The following is a 19,331-nucleotide window of genomic DNA, read 5'->3' on the forward strand; positions in this document are numbered from 1 at the left end:
CCGGGAGTAGGCGGTCGGTGACTCGGTGGGGCGGCTTCGTTGCTACAGGTCGAGCGAGATGACCTGCTGTGGCAGGTCAGGGGGCGAGGTCTTTCTGCTGGTGAAGTGGGGTAGTCGTTATCTTGAGAGGCTGACCTGTAGGGTACACATGGTGTGGGGACAAAGTGTCAGTGGGGGGGGATCGGAGGTTTTCCTTGTAGTCAAGAAGCTTGTTTTTATAAGGGAGTAACAGACAAGACAGGAGGGTTGGCCACTTGCCCACTTGATCTCAAGGAGCTGCAAAAAAGTTGGCTCTACAGTTTAACTTCTCGATTTTTTAAAAAAGAACAACGATTCTCGTTAAAACAACCCAACATTACAGAGAAACACTAACAAAAAATAATAATGTTCTTAAAAACTCTCCGTCCTCTTCCACTAGAGCACGAGTTTACATGTGGATCGGAAGTCATCAAAATAAAAGTCCATGAAGTATATGTACCAAACAAGAAGCCACTGTCGGGATAGCATGAAGCTCTCGATCCATGTACGTCGTCTATGCTCCAAGGAACAACAACACCCACCGGCCACCCCCTACTTCCATAAAATCCTCGAGATTCGCATCGACGCCGAAAGAATCACCGTCAAGACGCCCTGGAAGATCAAGAAACAAAACCCCAAAATTGTGTTGTCTCAACCGCCTCACCGACGCAAACCGAGAGAAATCTAACTTCACAGTCCCCAGAATGATGGTGGGCCTCGAGGCCTTTATTGTTCTTGGTTCCAAGAAGCACGTTTATTGCGACCTTCATTGTTGCCGTCCCCGTGAAAGGGAATGGCGACCGGAGGCGAACTTGAAAAACATATCACAAAACCTAATATGAAAAATGATGACAATTGTGAGATCGAGACAGGGTCCCCTTACCTCACAATATCGATGAAGAGGCCAAAGACAGAGGCTAGAGAGATCCGAGAAGCGGCGAAGATACATTATGGTTTTCTCTTAGCGATGACACATAGGACATCTGCTATCTTGGACTAGAGAGAAGTGGAAAAATAATATGCCTCCCTCCTCTTAATCAGGAGAGATCTCTTCAAGAATATGAGATCATTTTTTTATTAGATTTCATATTTTCATGGCATGTTCTTATTAATTTTAATCATCATATATTTCTATATTCACATCAACATTCGTTGCAAGAGACAAATAAGAGATAACTTGCTACTCCCTCCATTTCGGTATACAAGGCCGACATGTATCCCTAGATTGTTAATTCAACAAATATAATGTAACTTGTATATCACAAAAGTTATTACATAAGAAAATGGAACATTTGAAGTTTCTAAAAATATAACTTTTGTATATAAAACTTATATTGCATCAGTTAAATCACCGCCCTCGCACACAGCCAGAAAAAACATCCAGTCCCTCGCCCCCTATCCAAAGTTCCAAACCCTGGATACGGCACCGCCGCCGCCGCATTTGGTCCGCCGGCCACCGCGGTCCTGTGCCCTCGCCGTCACCGGGCACAGCTCCGACTCCCTGGCAGCCTGCAGCCCTTCCCCTCCGCCTTGCTGCACGCGCCGCCTTACATCTCGGCCTCCTCCCCCAAAATCAATCGGGGCGGCGTAGAAGATGAGGTGAGGATTCCGGGATCTTTGCTCTTTCGCAACAGCGCCCCTGCGCCCGCGTCCTCATGGTCGTCAAAGACGCCACCGCCGGCCAAGCCCTACATGTGCGGCCACCACCAGCAACAGCAGCAGCATCGCGTCACTGGATGCCGCTGAGTTCAACCACGCCCGTCGAGTCAACTCCTTCGGGTATTTCATTCTGTGGCCCTTCACATCATGAAAGAGGGATATTCAGTAGATTTCTGGGAGCTCCATGGCTTCACATCATGACATGCATATACCGTTTTAGATTTCAAGAAAGATTGCATTTTTTTAGGGGATATGGTGTCCACAATCTAGATCCGTGTTCAGTACTTTCTGTGTTAGTACTGCCTCCATTGTCCATTTAGCCAAGAACTGATCCTACTTCCTTGCAATGTATATTTCAATATTTGTACTCCTTAGAGATGTTTCTTCATCTTCCTTTAGATGAGTAAACAGATGCTAAAGGGTCATGAAGGAGTGCAAGTCGAGATTATTGGTAGGCTGCCGACACCGTTTGGCTTGGTTCGTTCTGAAATGGCTCCAGATCATCCGAAAACAAAGGTGAGCATTTCATCATGTTCTATCATTGGGAATTTTAAATTCAATTGATTTTTAGTTTATCAGCAACTGCTACCTATTAACAATAAGTTTTTTAGGATTTTTCTGTCAGACATGATTGTACTATGGGGAAGCTAAAGATAGCGAGCTTTGACAATCACCTGTCAGAAAAGATCATTCTCATGTGTTTCAGGTTGAATATCAGTCATGCTATGTATTTCACTATTCTAGGCATAATGTAAATCCGCTGACTCTCTTGTGATATCTTGTTTACAGCTGCAAATTTTCTTAAATATGAATTCTTTAGGTGATATCGTTGTGTGCTTCATTTTTGTCTAATCTTCTTTGTTAATGATATGAAAGAAATATTATTTAGTTTTAACAACCTGTTCCTTCAAGGTTGTCTTTGCTTACACTTATGTTTCAATTTTCCGTCACATCAAATTAAATGTTTCATAAAGAATTCTCAGTTGGTGTTTGATTTGTATTTTTGGTGTTTGCAGTAGCTCAGGGATAAAGTTAGGTTGGTCTCTTGGTGGCATCATCTTCATGACCTGTTGTTTGCTGCCACCGACGTGTAGCAGATTTCAAAGAAAGGCGGCTCTCTATGGAGCTAAGGGCAGATGAAAAGATTTTAGAGGGATGAGATTATGAGAGACCATGTGAAGCACTAAGATAAAGAGGTGAGCTTCACCTACACTGCTACACAATGTGCTTTTGATGGTTTACATGGATAGTACCAATATAGTTTGCTCTTAATTAAAGATTTCCAAGCATCTATATAGCATTGAAGATGTACAAGAAGTTCCGAGCTTTCCATAGAATTTTTCTATGCACAATTTGGTCTGATGGTTTATCTTCAGTGGCCAGTTTAGTTTTGCGTTTTATATGAGCAAATTACCTTCAGAAATACATCTTTCTGTGCACACTGACTTTGCTGGCCACTTCAGACCCTGTTAGGGGTCAAATTAGATTATATCACTCTCTTTTGAGTAAGAAGCGCCACCATGTTCTGATTACTGTGCACATCATGTTAGAATCAAGAAACATAGGGCCTCTATTGATATGGGATCTGGTACCACAGCATTGTAGTTTAGAATTCAAGATGGACATATAAGCTTATGGACATAGTCCCTCTTGCACTATGGTTGAGATCAAGATGCTTATGTCTTCCTATGTAGCTTCTGCTATTCACCGGAGTCCGCTAAACAGGTTGTTATATCTTGCACGAGATTGCTCATCTCCTTTCACTAATCATTTCATTTTCTGGTTTTTGCCGTGTGTTCTGCAGCTTAAATCTAAGATGAAGCCTACATCTTCGACTAAATTTTCTGGATCAAACAAACATTGAGAAGGATGTTGTTGAGTGGTAGCACTAAATCACTGACATTTCAAAGAAGTTAGTTCTACCATCGAACCCGATAAATATAAAGATCTAAAACCATGTCCTTGTATACTACTGTTTGTATTTCAAAATTATCAAGCACGGCATGCATGGATGGTGAATATTAACCTGCAAAAAACAAAACTTCTAATATTTTACAGTTTTTGATTTTGTGGAATGACATTGGCTACTATTGATTGTGTGCTATTGCAGGTTATCCCTATGCAGGTGTGCTAGAGAAGATTTACCCTATCTGTTCTATATATATGACTTGATGATACTTAGACTACAAAAGGAGTCGACTTGTGAAAATGATCTTCTTCTAGAAGTACAGCATGAGCCAACGTTTGATTGTCTCTGATGAAACTGACAACCTGCAAAGTCAAATTTTGAGAGATGGAAGCAGGAAGAAGTACAGCTTGAGATATACTCGCAAGGCACTAAAAGCTTATCGGCAAGCTGTCTCAACGAAAATGGCAGATCGGGAAGCTCTACTTCGCCCGGTGTAGTTAAAATCATTTTGCAAAAACATTCATTTCTGATGGAGCAGTGGCAGGACCTTGATTTTTCTCTTTACTCTTCCTTCTGTACAACCTATGGTTTCATCCCAAAATTTGTAATTTGACAATAGATATTCAGGTTGTCCATGCTATTGGCTGCTCCGCGCCTCCGCCATTTCCATCCTCACATGATATCTTATCTTGGAATTGAGAATTTGTTTGCTGTGCTCTTTTGGCAACACAAAATCAAGCTCATTTTATCTATTTTTGCTTTATTCATTTTCCAGGTGCAGAAATTCAGCTTTTTTTTAATCGATTAACCTGTGACGGTTTACTTGCTAAACTGGAGTTAGAATATCAAGAAAACTATTTATATCAGAGATAAAAACAGAATTCAATCTATACGTCTTCCGTATTCCTTGATTGTCACCTTCCAGTTCTTCTGAGTTTTTTACATAGTCATTGTCTCCCTTTTCTTTTCTTGTTTTAATCATACATTGTGTTTGCTGGGTGCCATATTAAGAGATTAACTCGGGTTTGGACTTGTGAGGGCATCGCCCTCCTTGCTCATAAATCGCTCGCCCACTTGCTGACTAATAAAATGTGTTATCATTCTCATGTACACCTCATCAGAAATATGGGTCAGATTAGTAATTTTTCTAAACTCCTATTAAAAACGCACGATTTGGTTGAAAAGCACTGCCACTGTTTGCATGAAAAAACAGAAGAAATTTCAGTCCAAATAGCTCCTAAATGAAGACCAAAACAGGGAATAATGGTGAATGGAAGAAACAGCTTTATTATGCATATTGGAGCACACACAGTGTTGAATGAGGGACAAGGAGATTCGACTTGATACCTCTCCACCACTATGGGTTTGTTGACAGGTAATTTTTTGGAAAGCTAAAAGTAGAATCAGTATTAGGATTGCCACACATATCTGGAACTCTGTTTTTATTTTCTGACATTTGTCTACCCTAACGTTGTAGATGTCATTGGCCAAGCATTAGACGTTTTGGGCATACAAGAGGTCCCAAAAGAATTATGCATGCCAGAATTTTGTTGCTTACAGATTGATTATTTGAGGTAATTAAATTCGGTGTCCTTTTAGATCATTGCATTATATATTTGGGTGCAGTAACATAAGAGTCAAAAATCACCCATGAATTTGTCAATCCGTAGCAACGCACGGGCACTCAACTAGTAAACTTTAAAATTAGAGCTAGAGTACAACTGCAGGTGAAGTTCCCTAAATTGACACAGCAATTGGCTGCGTTGCTAGTTACACACAGTCCCTGTTTCAAATGCAAAATGTTTCATACAAACTTCCAAGAGAAAACGTAACCGCGCCCAAATTGAATTATACTGCCATATCCAACCTGTAGACTAATGTACTATATTTGAAATATCCTCTCTAAATCCCTGTCTTTCTAACTATTGAGCAGGACCGGCAGGGTTTGCAGATTCAGGAGATAAAAGCATAGCCTTTCAGCCTTACATTTCCACTAAGTTTACAACACTTATTCATCCAATGAACCACAGAGAGAGCGAAGGCTGTTAGAGATAGTACCCTCCAGTTGCTTCAGGCGAGTGTGCATCATCAGCATATAGCTTGGTGCATCTGGCACAAGCACCGGTTAAACATTGGAGATATATCTAGCTTTCCACAAACCAAGCTTCTTGGCCTCATTTCAAGTTCACAATTCAATCTTAAAACCACTGGAAATTGGCCAGACAGAGCAAAGTTTTCTTCATGCTTCTGTTTGTCTTCCCTTTATTTTCTCAAACGAGGGTCAATTTCATCTGCCTTTGTAATACATATTTACAGAAACTTCATTCTTTTGATTCAGATGGATGGCCAGTACCAATGTCCATGTGATCCTTTACATATGTTCGAAGGCATCCATTGATTACTCGAGGAGCACCTCCGTCACAAAACCGTTTTGCCAGATCTACAGCCTGAACAACAATGAACAAGAAGACACATATAGTTTATGTTTATAAGTCCAAACTAGAAATATGCAGGATAGGCTTAGAAAATAATAACCTCATTGATGGCAACTTTGTGAGGTGTTTCTTTCGACGTCATCTCTGCCATAGCAATGTGAAGAATGCAGAGCTCAAGGATCCTTGCAACAGGTTCATCCTGCCAGCAAAATGTTCAGTGGACGAGCAAAAAAAATAAATTAAAAATTAAGCTGCTGATCAAATGAATAGGCAAAATACGACAAGCAAGATCGCATTTCATATTTTAAAATTTATTTCAGAAAAGGCCATGTGAGCTTTTGGAGTGGGTAGAAATATTGGTGAGCAACATCCAAGTATTTCAAGAAAGTATTGCATGAAAATTCATGCCAAACACTTCAGCTTCAGTATTGGTAATTGAATCAGTCGTGTGCTATCATCCATCTATATATAAAAGAGATGCTGCTCCTTCAGAGGGCTAAGCAGTTCCAAAAAGGAAAAGGCAAAAGCAATAACTAGTCCCAAATGACCAAACAGTTCAACTCACTTCTGGTGTGTGCCATATCGATTGTTTAATGCAGTCAAGGAATAGAAATATTTGATGTCACAAACTCGTAAAAATCACTTGAACTTTGGCATTAGTTTGTGACGGTTTCAAGCAACTTAAGTAAGAGATTATGGTTTCTAATCCAAAGGCCTCATCATACAATTCCTTTCGATTGAACTTATAACCATATGAGCTTGACACCCAAATGGAAGGATTTGATGGAAACACTGTGAAAGAAGTACCAACCTTCCAACTCTGAGGAATTATTTTGTTAATGATTTCAACATGCTGATCCCATCCACTGGCAACTGCCACTAACATTTCACGGGCCAATCTGCAATAGAAAATATCTACTCAGAAAGATGGTTACAAGAGCTCCAGACCTGAATAAGCATTACATGGATATTTGAATATATCTCATCGCAATGTATCCAATATGCTTGCAAAGTTGTAATAAAAAAGGGGGTGGGAAGAAAATATATACCGTAACACAAAATTGTTGTACACCAGCCTTGGAGGAGCTGAAAGAACTTCTGCTTCTGAATAAAAAGAAAAACAATGCACCAAAGTTATCACAAATTACTTCCATGAGAATAAACACTACTAGAAGATCCTTTACAAAAAAGCTCATCCAAAATACCTCACACTTTTCACAAAAATATTAATAGCATAGTGTTTGCACAACAGTTAACACAAGCTATGATTCAGGATACATTAAAGCCTACGTAACATGTGACATTGAACTCACTGGTTACTTACTAGCAGCCAGCCAGATAATTTCCTGCTAATGCCGATGTCTAGATGGTATTGGTTTTATTATATCCTTTGATCCTTGGAAGGACATGCACACCAAGCTCACACTAAAAGTGAAGTTTTAGGGTGTGCACACTTTCAGATATCTTTAGTACAAGGACTGATCATTGTCTTAGGTCCTAGATTCAGACTCCATGGAAGAAAATTCACACCAGCAACTTGAATTTTTTGTCCGACAAATTTCCTTCTTCTCAATTCACATTATTAAATAATCAAGGTTCAGAGTTCAGCAAGGGGGTCACCACGCTAACGCTGAAAGACATCAGTATGCACAATCGAAACATAACTAAAAATATAAGTGTATGATCACAAAGTGGAGCTTAAATATTGTCTTTTATGTGGTAGGAAAATGCTTGGCATCGCAAGAAAAAAAGGAACGCTGGTCCAGACAGCGCCTGTCAGACGATGCTGATGTCCAGATAATGTTAGTTTATTGTATATATTGAACCTTTGAAGGAAATTGCACAACAAGTTCAGATTAAAGGCAAAGTTCTTCAGTTGCACATAGTTTTAGATACCTTCAATCTAAGGTCCAGCCATTCTCCTAGCTTCAGATTTCAAGGGCGAAAAGTCACACCAGCAACTTGAATTTTTTCAATGGTCTTGTTGAGTGTGTGCGTCATTATGTCATTGTGCTAGTATTTACTCAATACTGTATAAGCATAAAAAAGCATGCCATATATACTTATCCTAGGACCTAAATGGAACAATCTTTCAACGCTAACGTTGACTCTGCAAAATCAAGTTTTCCAAATAGTTCGCAGTGATAGGATCGAGGTAATCGATATAAGTTTTGTCCTTTGCATGTTGCTGCATGGAGCAATTTAACCCTGTGTTTTTCTTCTTTCCCTTCGGTAAAGCTGTGGTTTGTTTGTAGAATCTATAACTGTCCCCCTGTATCAGCTATTTTCTATAAGAAAAATCATAGCTCAAAACAATATGAGCAAAGTTGCATTGCTTTCCATATCCCAAATTTACAATGCTCAAGTTGCAGCTCCAGTTACAATGATATTAACATTTTAAAAAATAAGTTGCATGGTCAGGTTGTTACCGTTCGCTGAATCCTTCTCATTCTGACTCATAAGCTTCTCAGCTTCCTCCTCCGTCGCAACCTCCAGTGGTCCCCCACAAAAGCTCATAAAATTGTAACTCTGCAAGGACGCCTTATTGAAAACATAGCCAGGCTCTGCAACACGTACAAAAGAAGAAAAAAATTAGGACAGAAGCAAACGAAATCTTGATTCTATGCGAAGGGGAAGGGCAGACATTGCCGCTGTGATTTAAAGTAAAACGAAATGAACTACGCATCCGAACAGTTGGCCTCTATAGAATACACATGGATTAGCAGAGCCCGTTGTTGGGGCGGTTCAAAAACAAAACAATTCAATTCAGAGAGAAATTAAGAGCCGTTGTCATAGGGCTTACCTCTTCTCGCGGCCACCCTGCGGTCGAATAGCCGCACCACGTCGGCACCTTCCAGGCACGCCGCGTAGGCAACCATCCTGCAACAACGGTGGCAGAAGGCATAATAAGCACCGCAAGCCAAACCGAGAACCGACGGATAAAGCCCGTTAGGGGGAGGTAGCACTCACAGCGCGAGCTCTCGCGCGGCGCGGGGGCTGCAGAACCGCCCGGAACGGTCGACCTTGGGGTGCCCTGGCGCGGGCGCTGGCGTGGGCGGTGGGTGGGATACGACCAGGGGCGCGCGTGACGAGGCGACGGTCCGGGGCGGAGGTTGCAGCGTTCGGGGGCTGCGCCCCGAGACGGGCTCCGCCAGGAGGCGTTTGCGGGGTCTAGGCGACACGGAAGACGAATTGGAGGACGAGAAGATGGAGATGGCAGCCGGCGCTGCCATAATTCTGTACGGCACGGCGGTGGCCGCCGAGGGAGGAGAAGAAGGTCGGGAGGTGGGATCTGGAAATGGAGGGAGGGAGGGGATATAGAGGGGATAAGGTGGTTTTTAGCGGGGATGCACGCAGGCTGCGGGCCGCGGCTGGGCCGGGAGCAAAGCGCGGAGGAGCCTGCGTGCTCTGTATAGGCCGCTTGGGGAAAGATGCGATGAGGCCTGTTTTGAAAGTGATAACGTCCCCTAAAAAAAGAAAGTGATAACGTAGGAACAGTGTATACATACAAAGCAAAATAAGTGTTGTCAAAAAAAGAAAAGAAAAATAAGTACAGCATTTGTGCGCTGTTGCGAAATAACTTATGCGGTTCAGCATTGTGTACATGTTTTTTACGTACAACTTATTGCAAGCTGCTTTTGTCTACATACAGCTCCTGCAAATAACTGTTTACTATATTTATCGTATGCGGCTTTTGACAGCTCAAAATGTGAGACGTGGCACAATGAAGTAAATTACGGGCCTCTTTGATTCATATGAAAATCATAGGAATTGGGAAAAATTCCTTTAGAGTTGTTATTCACTCATTTGATTCAAAGGAACTAGGTATAGGAAACACATAGGAAATTTTCTTCTTAATAAAAACACAGTGTTTTACAATATACCTGGACCTTTTTTTAATTCCTATGCACGAACAATGAGACAGTGATATTTGGGGCATGTGGACATTAAATCTTTACTTTTGTTGGTGGTTTGCCCTTGATTGACCATGTTTATTACTCTCTCCGATCCATATTAATTGTCGAAACATTACATGTATCTAGACACTTTTTAAGCATAGATACGTCTATATTTGGACAAATTTGAGACAATTAATATGGATCGGAGGAAGTAGGATTCCTGTTCTTTCCTATTCGTGCGAATCAAACACCAAAGGCTGTAAAATTTCTGTGTTTTTCAATCCTTTATTTTCCACGTGCATTCCTATCATATTCATGTGGAATTTCTATTCCTACGTTTTTAAAATCCTAGGAATCAAAGAGGTTCACTTGTTCCCCTTATTTCCACCGATGTGCGTCTCCTCTTTCCTCATGTTAGTCATAATTGTCATACAAATAGAGGAATTTTTCAGACTGTACCTCATGAAAGTTTTCCCTTTTAAATTGCACACAAAGTCCTTGTAAAAATATAATCCTGAAATTTCTATATTTTTCTTTTGAATCATACAAGTCCTTGTAAAAAAAAGACGACCTTTCCTTAGCAGAAGAAAGGATGAGCGGACAGCGGAAGCAAGGACTTGTACTCGCCAATTTATAAAAACCTAATGTAATTAATCCCTAGGCGAAAAAAATGATCGTGTATGCGGTTAAACTAGCTGGATACCAGCCATCTAACAACGACATGTTTGCCCGTGCGCGGTGCGCTGTTCTTCTCCAAAGGGAGTCTCGGCACCGTCATCTAACGAGAGCAGGGACAGGTGTGCGGGGGCAAATGGATTGATCTGTTCAGGCACGATGTTGATGTGCAGCGAAAAAGCCGTTCCGATGCGAACGCACACGTTACGCATCCACGCTCTCCTATCCATTATTCGTCGTGATGGTCGTGTCTTGTCGTTCTTGGAAGCGATTCAGCAGCGCCATGTGTGTCACGCTGTCGACCCTATACCGTAGCCACAGTGTCAAGACGCACGCACAGCGAATTCGTTGACAATCGGAGACCCGTCGCTCGCACATCCAGAAGGCGGTGCAGGTGCAGAGTGTCCGCAGTCTGTTGGAAAAAAAAAAGGATTGATAGCTATACCGTGAACAACCTGTCCGCACATAGTGCGTGCATACAAACCAAAAAAGGATTTACAACTGTAACAACCTCCTCTACGCTCCTCTAGCTGCTGTCACTAATCACTCCATCTACTACTAACAAGCATCGCGTACCAATCAAATTAGAGCGTAACAACAACGACGAACGCAAGGACGAGCGAGACCAGCAGCGGCCGCCCCGGCCCGGCGGAGGAGGAGGAGGAGGCGGTCTCGATCTGTATGCTGAAGTTGCAGGTCCCAGTGGAAGGGTCCTGCGTGGTGCTCGCGGCGAGCCCCTGGAACCCGCACGCTTCTACCTCCTGGTTCTGCACCTGGAAGTAGGCGTTGAACGCGTAGGACGCGTTCCCGGCCGCGTCCAGGCCGCCGCAAGTCGACCCGTAGCTGAGCGCCGTGCAGTCGGCGTTGCTGCACGCGTAGTCCACGTTGTCCCCGAGCCTGCTCATGCTCTCCGCCGGCGCGTTGGCGTTGAGCACGCACCACGCCCGCGGGAGGTACTCCACGCCGCGTGCCCCGACGAGTGCCGTGTTCCGGCCTTGCCCCGTCAGGTCCATGGCGTACTTGGGCTGCCCGTCGTACCGCATGATGCCCCAGTGCCGCTCGAAGTTGCCCGGCGCCACGCTCTTCACGTCCTCGTCGATCAGGCTGAAGAGATACACCTCCACGTACTGGTTCGCCCTCAGCGGCGTGCCCGCGTTGCTGGCGAGCTTCTTGAGGAGACCCGCGTAGAACCGCTGCGCGTAGGCCGCCGTGGCCTGCTTGTCGCCGTCCGTGGGCCAGCCCACCTCGCCCACCATGACGGGGAGCCCGCCCACGCCGGCCGCGTTGAGAGCCGACACCAGCGTGTCGAAGTTGGCGTCGAACACGTTGGTGTAGCTGATGCCGCTGTTGGTGTCCACGACCGGGCTGGTCGTGCCGTCGAAGAAGGCGAAGTCCAGCGGGAACCCGGCGTTGCCGTAGAGGCTCAGGTACGGGTAGATGTTCACGGTGAAGGGCGCGCCGCTCTGGTTCAGGAACTGCACGATCTCCGTCATCAGGCCGGAGATCTCCGCACGGAACCGCCCCGCGGACGGCACGGGGTTGTCCTTGGGGGACTCGTACACGTCCGCGTTCAGCGGCACCGTCGCCTTCACCGTGTCCCCCACGCCGGCCTCGTTCAGGGCGCGTTGGATGTTCTGCAGCGCCGGGAAGGTCACGTTCAGGAACGTGCCGTTCAGGGACGACAGGAAAGGCTCGTTCCCCACCGCAACGTACCTGCAGCACGTAGGGAATGTAAACACATTTTCAGGCATGGCATGAATCATGATGCAGGGTCAAGACAAATTTGGATGATTTGTTTATGCGAAGATTCTTCTCCAAGTGATGACAATCATGGAAGAAAGTAAGCTCTTAATTTTATTTGCATTACATAGTTCTTCCCATGTTATGAAGACTCAGTGCTTGTCTACTAGGTGCCAATTAAGTGGCCACTGTAATTCGATCAGATGTCCTGCTTTAAGATAACCAATCCCTTTTGTGCGACAAGAATTCAGTGGGAGGATCGCCCCTGTGGGTTTCACTAGTGTGTATGCCAAATCATTTTCAAATATTTCTATCCCAGAAGAACCACGACTAACAGATAAGTACCGAAAGTTAGATTCTTCAGACATCAACTGGACAGGACAAATGCAAATATGCCATGGATATTGTATCTTTATCTTCCAACTAGCCTTTTTTCTTCTTCGAAAAGGAGCTGATGCCAAGGTTGCTACTTTGCTGACAAGAAAGCTTCCAATGAATCAGCTGACCGAACATCCACGTCCTTCTATCGCAAGCACTTTAAGCACCACTGTAGTGTAAATTATCTTTTGAAACGATCAACAACTGTAAATTTTCAACCAAAACAAAAAGGGTTTTGGAGTGCATACTAGGAATTCAAGTTTCCAAAAGAAAAGTGGATTAAAAATCGAGAATCAACGACACAAAAAGAAACAACATACTAGAAAGTATCATTATACGCACAACCACGAAGGTTCCTGATGATCAGACGAGAAACAGATAACCATCTCGATCGGCCATGACAACGGAAGTATGATCGATCAACAGCATGAGAAATTGGGGTGAAATCCCCAATCAAAGACAGAGAGAGAAGATGGAGGATCATAATTAGGGGTACTGACTTGATGTTGACGCCGCCGTCGAAGTTGTATGCGCTGACGTTCTTGTGCACCCAGTCCCTGGCGGTGTCGTAGTCCGTCATCATGTCGAGCATGATGTTGGGGATGGCCACCATGACCTCGATGCCGGAACCGGCGAGCGCCTCCAGCGGCCCGGCGTCGGCGTCGAACAGCTTCACCTTCTTGATGCCATTGTCCTGCAGCATGCGCACCACGGAGCTCGGCGGCAGCTGGTGCGACGCCATCGTGCCCCAGTTCACCCCGAGCGCCCCCGCCGGCGGGAGCCTGGTGCACACGCCGGCGGCGGCGACCAGCAGCAGCGCCGCAACGGCCAGCTGCCGAGAGCCCGCCATGATCGCCCAAGAACTAATATGACCAAAACTAAGCAGCTCTCAGGCCAGGCCACACAAGCGTGCACGTATGAGGGGATTCACTCAAGAAATTAGACGCGGCTTCCAGAATCCAGTTCCCAGCTGTGGCACGTATACGTGTAGATGGAGGAGACGGGATGCGATTTGGATGATGGAGAGGTCGGAACGGTTGATTATTGATTCTCTAGTGCCTGCGTGCGCTGCTTTTGTGAGGCGGGACAAGGACGGGGTTTTTTGGATAGAACTGGACGTGCGATGACCAAGAACCACACTGCCACTGGGCGTGTGATGACCGGGAACCACACAGATAGGTGGACGGGCAAAGGCAGATGCAGAGGTTTCAGACGTTTCCATTTCGAGAACAAGTATTGCCGCAGAGAATTGACACGTAAATAACACTGTCTGTTATCAGGTTAAAAGAGAAGAGGGGAGCAGAGATTAATTAGGGAGAGATAAGAGACCAAAAGAATGGAGCCGGCCGTAATCAATTTGCCTAATATGAATGAACAATAAATAAAGGCAAGTTGACACTCTCTTGCTGGGTTTAAAACCTTTACTGACTCACTTTTCTTCGAAGTGAGGCCTCGCTTTCCATCACTTGCAATAGACACTAACCTGATCCCTAGCTTGGTGCGTCACCAAGTAAAGTAGATCGCCAATTTTTGCAAGCTGAAAACGCAAACTATGTCAAAATGTCAAGAGTTAGTAAACCTCCTTTTCCTTTTCAGCTTGATGTGATGCACCAAGCTAGCTAGAGATCAGTTTAAATATCTATCAGAATTTGGAAGTGATGGAAAACAAGGTCTCAATTGGACGGGACGAGGGACCATTCATATTCGGCTTCAATACTCAGAGGATTAAAAGTACACAAAAAAGATAAAAACCCATTTGCGCATTTTTCAACAAGTTGAGTGTTTATTTTTAGAACTCGTTCTGCTGGCTAGGCTAAGCAGCGTGAGGACGTAGCCTAGTGCTCCTCGATCGTTCCATGAGGTGACCTCAAATAACTTGTTCGCTCGATTTGACCACACGGCAGTGTGATCACGAAATTAGTACCGGTATTAATTCCACTACGACTCTCGCGAGAATATAGGTTGAAAACCTGGTCGTCAGATGGACAGCCAACTAGCTAGCTGCTTCCGTAATGCCATAGGTTGGCGTTGATCTTAACATCACGCACGTGTCGCTCTAAGTCTAAGTGTCCACTGCATTCGTCGAAAAAGAAAAGGAAAAAAACACCCATCCACACCAAAAGTTCAAGACCTGACATTGGTGTCACATCTTCTTAAATTATTTTAGTATTTAACCGGGATGTTTTTCAGTGATAGGTGACGTATCCTCAACAGCGAGGCGTTTGCGGTGACTTCGTCAATTTCTTAAGATCTGCCGGCTCAGTTTTTCGGAATTGCTCATAAAAGTATGGTGTGCGCACGTGTCTTCATAAGGATACTCGCGTTTGTGAACGTCTGCGTTTGTACTACGTTACTAAAAAAAAGATGAACTTTGTTTTTATCCCGTGGAGACAAATGAATGTGAATGGCAGAAAAGATAAATGGGTGTGGCATTTGTTGTTTTCATGACAAGGATGCTTGAAACCCATCGACCTGTGCATTCATCGACTTGCTGTCTTGATCTCTTCCTCCCCTTTAATTATACCAATATACCTGATCTTTGTGGCCGTTTGCGAGTTGGTTTCGACCAACCGGCCGGACGGCTGAGGTCGGCAGGCGTCGCTGTCTGCACCAACACGTTAGCTTCCGATCAAGTTCTAGAAGACCAGAACGTTTTGTGTTGTTTCGTAAGAGATCCAGCATAAAAACTTATGCAAAACGACTGCAAAAGGTTACACAATTCTGGCTATTTATTAATGCCAAAACTAATGCGTACTGTCTACGTTAACTAGCAGCTATCGGATAGGAATGGCATGGGAGCGGATCTTTTCGTAGCCGGGTCCAGTTGCACTATAAACCCAAGCAGTTCATGTGCATGGGGATCTCTGCCGTTGCTGAACCCACCATAAGTACAGATGAAATACTACCTTCGTTTAAAAAATATAAATTTTATTTTTTATCAAGAATTACTCCGTTAACATGTGACTTATGTGATACAAAATATAACCATAAGCATCTACTCCCTCCGTCTCATATTAAGTGACTTTGTATTACATATATCTAAACGTTTTTTAGACATAAATACATTCATATTTGGACAAATTTGAGTCACTTAATATGAGACGGGGGAGTACATTTGAATACAAACTCAATTTATCAAATTTAATTAACAGAAATCACACATTCTTTACTCATATAAAGACTCAATTGGTGGCGGCGGTCCATCACTTTCGGACCACGTCACTTGTTTTTTTACACTTCTTGTTGATTTGGTATAAATCATTGAGATGAAATGGCGAACAAGGATTATATGATCTACAATAATAGTGCAGTATTATCTTTAAACATGTTTAAATGTCCGTAGCATCGTAGGGTATTGTGCTAGTAATGTACTAATTGTTGGTCAAAAGATCGGTAAATGAAATAAGCGTTATATTTGGAACGGAGGAGTACCTTTAGGATACGGGCTCACCTGCCCATGGGTTCAGCTCGGCTCCTCGCCCCTCTCGGTTGCCCGTTGGTAAAAGCCAGCACTACTAACATGTTTTCATACCTATCAATGGTGTCCGATTAGGGACTGCTAGTGTATGATGATTCCCCTTGGAATGATGGGGATTAGGAGGGTTTAAAGGAAAAAGAACTAAAATTAATCTCAATCTCTGCCACCCCCTGAATTTATAGTAATATGTGGTCTTGTTTGAAGCCCTTGCCGTTTAGGAGATAAATTATTTAAAAAAAATTCAAAACTATATAGTAATTAATATGTATGCATGCATGTTTCGTCTCTCTATGTTAGGATCTGTCGCATAACAAGTCAAGGGTGAGACGGTGCATATGGGATATCATAAGGCAGCCCATGTACCGCATTGCGGATTGTTTCTAGGGGAACGTGGTGGATCTTAATGGCCCAGTTTTGTCTGCTCTAAATTATGGACAGGCCCATTTTCTGTTGGCCCAACTTGGAAAAATCCCCAGGGAATTGCCCGTTAAGAACAAGCCAGGTAAGGCCCAATGCAACTCGATGGAAGAGATGATTAATTCGGTCCATGGGAAGCACGCAGCGCCGTAGCGGGTGTGCAGTTCGGTGCTGGGGTGACGCACGGCTTGAATTGCGCTGGTAACTGCCGAACTGGAAGCATGCATGCACCCATGGGAGTTGCACCGGAAGGTTTTCAAAGAAGGGAGATCAGCAGGAGGGAGGCGAGAAAGAAAGGTTGCCTAAATGACTAAATCTTAAAAGCAAATCGAAGGGTGAAAAATCTGCACTTCCAAGTTTACCAGTTTTCGTTATATAACAGGTAATCGAAAATACAAATTGCCATGGGAACGCGGAGTCACACGGTTTTGCAAAGTAGTTCATCCATCCCATATTAAGTGATTTTCTATTGCATGTATTTAGACACATTTTAGTCATAGATACGTCATATTTGGGAGTCACTTAATATGATGAGACGGAGGAGTACGTATTCATGCACGGAGGACTCCAGATGCAACATTCATGATTACGATTGTTTTGCATCCGGCAGGCGCAGCGGGCACGTTCAAATGGACTGATGATGCCGTAAAAGACGATGACGTGGCTGTCGCATGCCGCCGTGCCGGAGCGGAGAAGGAATCAGTCAGTCCTCCCGCATGCGTTGTTTGGATGCGAATTCCTGCCGTTTAAGCTAGCCATGGGGACGTGCTTGAACGACCGAACCGGACCGAGCTTATTGATGATTCGAGGGAAGCATGCTAGCTGCATGCATGTTTAGCTACCCCTCCTCAAGGCCCATGCTATAGCTTAGGTGGTTGCTAGCTGCCAGCGATCGACCTTACTACGAGTACGAAATGGCGCGCGAGGCGCAACGCCTACACTAGACCTACCGAATCGGCGGTTGCACGTGTATTTATATCCGACGGTGATGTATACGTACGTACGTATGGCGCTGAATCAATCTTCCAAGGATGGTCCTCTGGTGAGAACAACGTACACATGTGCAACGTGTTGTTGCATAGCTACGTATCCATCCGTTCATTTATAATCTGGGCATGAGTTTGCACATATATTTGGCACTCAGCAGGTTGAATGGTCGCAGTACGTGCCCGGATCGACTGAACCCAGCGGGTACTTCTGGCGTTGCGAGTTCGGATTGCATGACGGTGGAGTACTGTAACGCCTGTGCACGCAAGGCTGCCAAAATGGTGTGGGCCTGGGAACCATATGCATGGTCGGGACATGTGTGGGCTCGCGGCAAGGCCTTCACGGGGTGCAACACTGCCACTGGCATATGCAGATGCTTGGGCACCATCGATCTGCCATCTGGTGTCTCGTCTCTGTCTTCTTTGTTTGCTTTGCGCCGTGCCGGCCGGCTCTACTTCAAGGGATGATTTGCATGCGGTTTGCCAATGCTGCAATGCACGACACGGAGTACAGCGGTGTAATTCAGTGCATACAAGTTTTCCCTAACAGGACGAAAAGTGGAAACAGCAAAATCTAAAACATGCACCAGCCGGGAATCGAACCCGGGTCTGTACCGTGGCAGGGTACTATTCTACCACTAGACCACTGGTGCCTTGATGAGAGCAGTTTCTGTAACTCCCTCTAATTACTAGTTATAACAGGCGTTTTTTGCCGCATTGCATTGGGACCCGCGAGTAAGTGACACTGCGGAGGTTGCGAGAACAAACAAAGCTACCAAAAGGAAGGAACGGAGAAGAAACCAACAAATTGAAGGATTGGTCGGACGACAGGAGCCGCTCCTCCAGGATGCAAAGCGGAAACAGCACGACTAGCGTGATGTCACGGGTTCGCCGGCCAAACCGGGAAAGAGGGGCTCCGCTCCGCACTGGGCAATTAAAGACGGGGAGGATCCCTAATCGTCTTCGCTTTGCTGTTACTGTACGTCACCTCACATATGTACCCTGCTGCAGTGCAGATCGATGATCCCCCGAGCATCGTCTCTGTCACTCCGTTGGAACGCTGAAATCACAACTTCACAAGTGAATTTCATTCCGTTTCCACTGCCCACCACACCCCTGCAGCGCAGTAGCTTCGTTGTGACTGCAGCCGACCACCGTCCCTCCCACGTACTTCTGCAGAAATCGCATCGTTGTGGTTCCCTTGAGCGCGTGAGATCTATGTTTTCACCGTGTGATGCCCTTTTGCCCCGGAACGTATCACGGGAGGCGACGTACAAATTATACCATTGGGTGGAAAGAGACAGGTTAGATCCCTTACTTTACCATGTCGCGTCTTCTTTACTGAATTCATCGACGTCGACCTGCAATCGCATAAGGCGAGAGATGTTACTAATCGATCAACAAGTGGCAAAGCTCAGCACCAGCTTGACCAATCTAGCTGAAGTCACCGGCTCGATGGGAGAAGAGGGCAGAGTCGTATCGATGAAATTGTAGAAACGGACCGTGACAGAACTCACGAATACTCAGAACCACCGACCAATAGCTGCTGCTCCAAGCAAAGAAGCAGATACTACGCTCAATTTCTTATTCATTTGACAATTGCAGCAGATACTATACTTAGTTAAACCAGATTGGAGATGCCTTTCAAATCCGCGAGCCAAGTAAAGAACAATAACCATTCCCATCGATCACAACACTTGTTTACACACGACGACCCGTCGACTAATGCGTCTAGGT

The 19,331-nt window shown here is 44.7% G+C and overlaps 2 protein-coding genes, 1 long non-coding RNA gene and 1 other non-coding gene across 5 annotated transcripts; 1 reads left to right on the top strand and 3 right to left on the bottom strand.

The window, feature by feature from the left end:
- Window positions 1-1,364: 1,364 nt before the first annotated feature.
- On the top strand, window positions 1,365-5,078 carry LOC100843102. Of its 2 annotated transcripts, none has more exons than XR_002961812.1 (6): window positions 1,365-2,193; window positions 2,289-2,383; window positions 2,694-2,873; window positions 3,482-3,589; window positions 3,788-4,961; window positions 5,064-5,078. It is a non-coding gene; the product is annotated as an uncharacterized LOC100843102 (long non-coding RNA). The 2 variants fall into 2 exon arrangements; XR_730771.3 differs by lacking the exon at window positions 5,064-5,078 and having other exon boundaries at window positions 1,369-1,797; window positions 2,077-2,193; window positions 3,788-4,297.
- A 187-nt stretch (window positions 5,079-5,265) lies between these two features.
- On the bottom strand, window positions 5,266-9,338 carry LOC100839883. The gene is made up of 7 exons (XM_003561549.4): window positions 8,992-9,338; window positions 8,825-8,901; window positions 8,451-8,585; window positions 7,071-7,125; window positions 6,833-6,920; window positions 6,122-6,220; window positions 5,266-6,033 (listed from the first exon to the last, which is right to left on the bottom strand). The coding sequence occupies exons 1-7, from the start codon at window positions 9,252-9,254 to the stop codon at window positions 5,908-5,910; spliced, it is 843 nt and encodes a 280-aa protein (XP_003561597.1). The 5' UTR covers window positions 9,255-9,338; the 3' UTR covers window positions 5,266-5,907.
- Window positions 9,339-11,008: 1,670 nt separating this feature from the next.
- Window positions 11,009-13,910, bottom strand: LOC100843404 (glucan endo-1,3-beta-glucosidase 8). Its single transcript, XM_003559572.4, has 2 exons — window positions 13,214-13,910; window positions 11,009-12,308 (listed from the first exon to the last, which is right to left on the bottom strand). Exons 1-2 carry the CDS (start codon window positions 13,561-13,563, stop codon window positions 11,180-11,182), a joined length of 1,479 nt encoding a protein of 492 aa, XP_003559620.1. The 5' UTR covers window positions 13,564-13,910; the 3' UTR covers window positions 11,009-11,179.
- Window positions 13,911-18,176: 4,266 nt separating this feature from the next.
- On the bottom strand, window positions 18,177-18,247 carry TRNAG-GCC. Its single transcript has one exon. It is a non-coding gene; the product is annotated as a tRNA-Gly (tRNA).
- Window positions 18,248-19,331: the final 1,084 nt, after the last annotated feature.

This window comes from Brachypodium distachyon, chromosome 1 (genome assembly GCF_000005505.3).
Source record: "Brachypodium distachyon strain Bd21 chromosome 1, Brachypodium_distachyon_v3.0, whole genome shotgun sequence".
Taxonomy (NCBI): Eukaryota; Viridiplantae; Streptophyta; class Magnoliopsida; order Poales; family Poaceae; genus Brachypodium; species Brachypodium distachyon.

Excerpts from the sequence above, each read along its gene's own strand:
- LOC100843404 (XM_003559572.4), bottom strand. The coding sequence starts at position 13,563 with ATGGCGGGCTCTCGGCAGCTGGCCGTTGCGGCGCTGCTGCTGGTCGCC. Across the intron at positions 12,309-13,213 it reads GACGGCGGCGTCAACATCAA|GTACGTTGCGGTGGGGAACG; the intron begins GTCAGTACCCCT and ends TACGTGCTGCAG.
- LOC100839883 (XM_003561549.4), bottom strand. The coding sequence starts at position 9,254 with ATGGCAGCGCCGGCTGCCATCTCCATCTTCTCGTCCTCCAATTCGTCT. Across the intron at positions 8,586-8,824 it reads CAGGGTGGCCGCGAGAAGAG|AGCCTGGCTATGTTTTCAAT; the intron begins GTAAGCCCTATG and ends TACGTGTTGCAG. Across the intron at positions 6,221-6,832 it reads TAATTCCTCAGAGTTGGAAG|GATGAACCTGTTGCAAGGAT; the intron begins GTTGGTACTTCT and ends TTTTGCTGGCAG.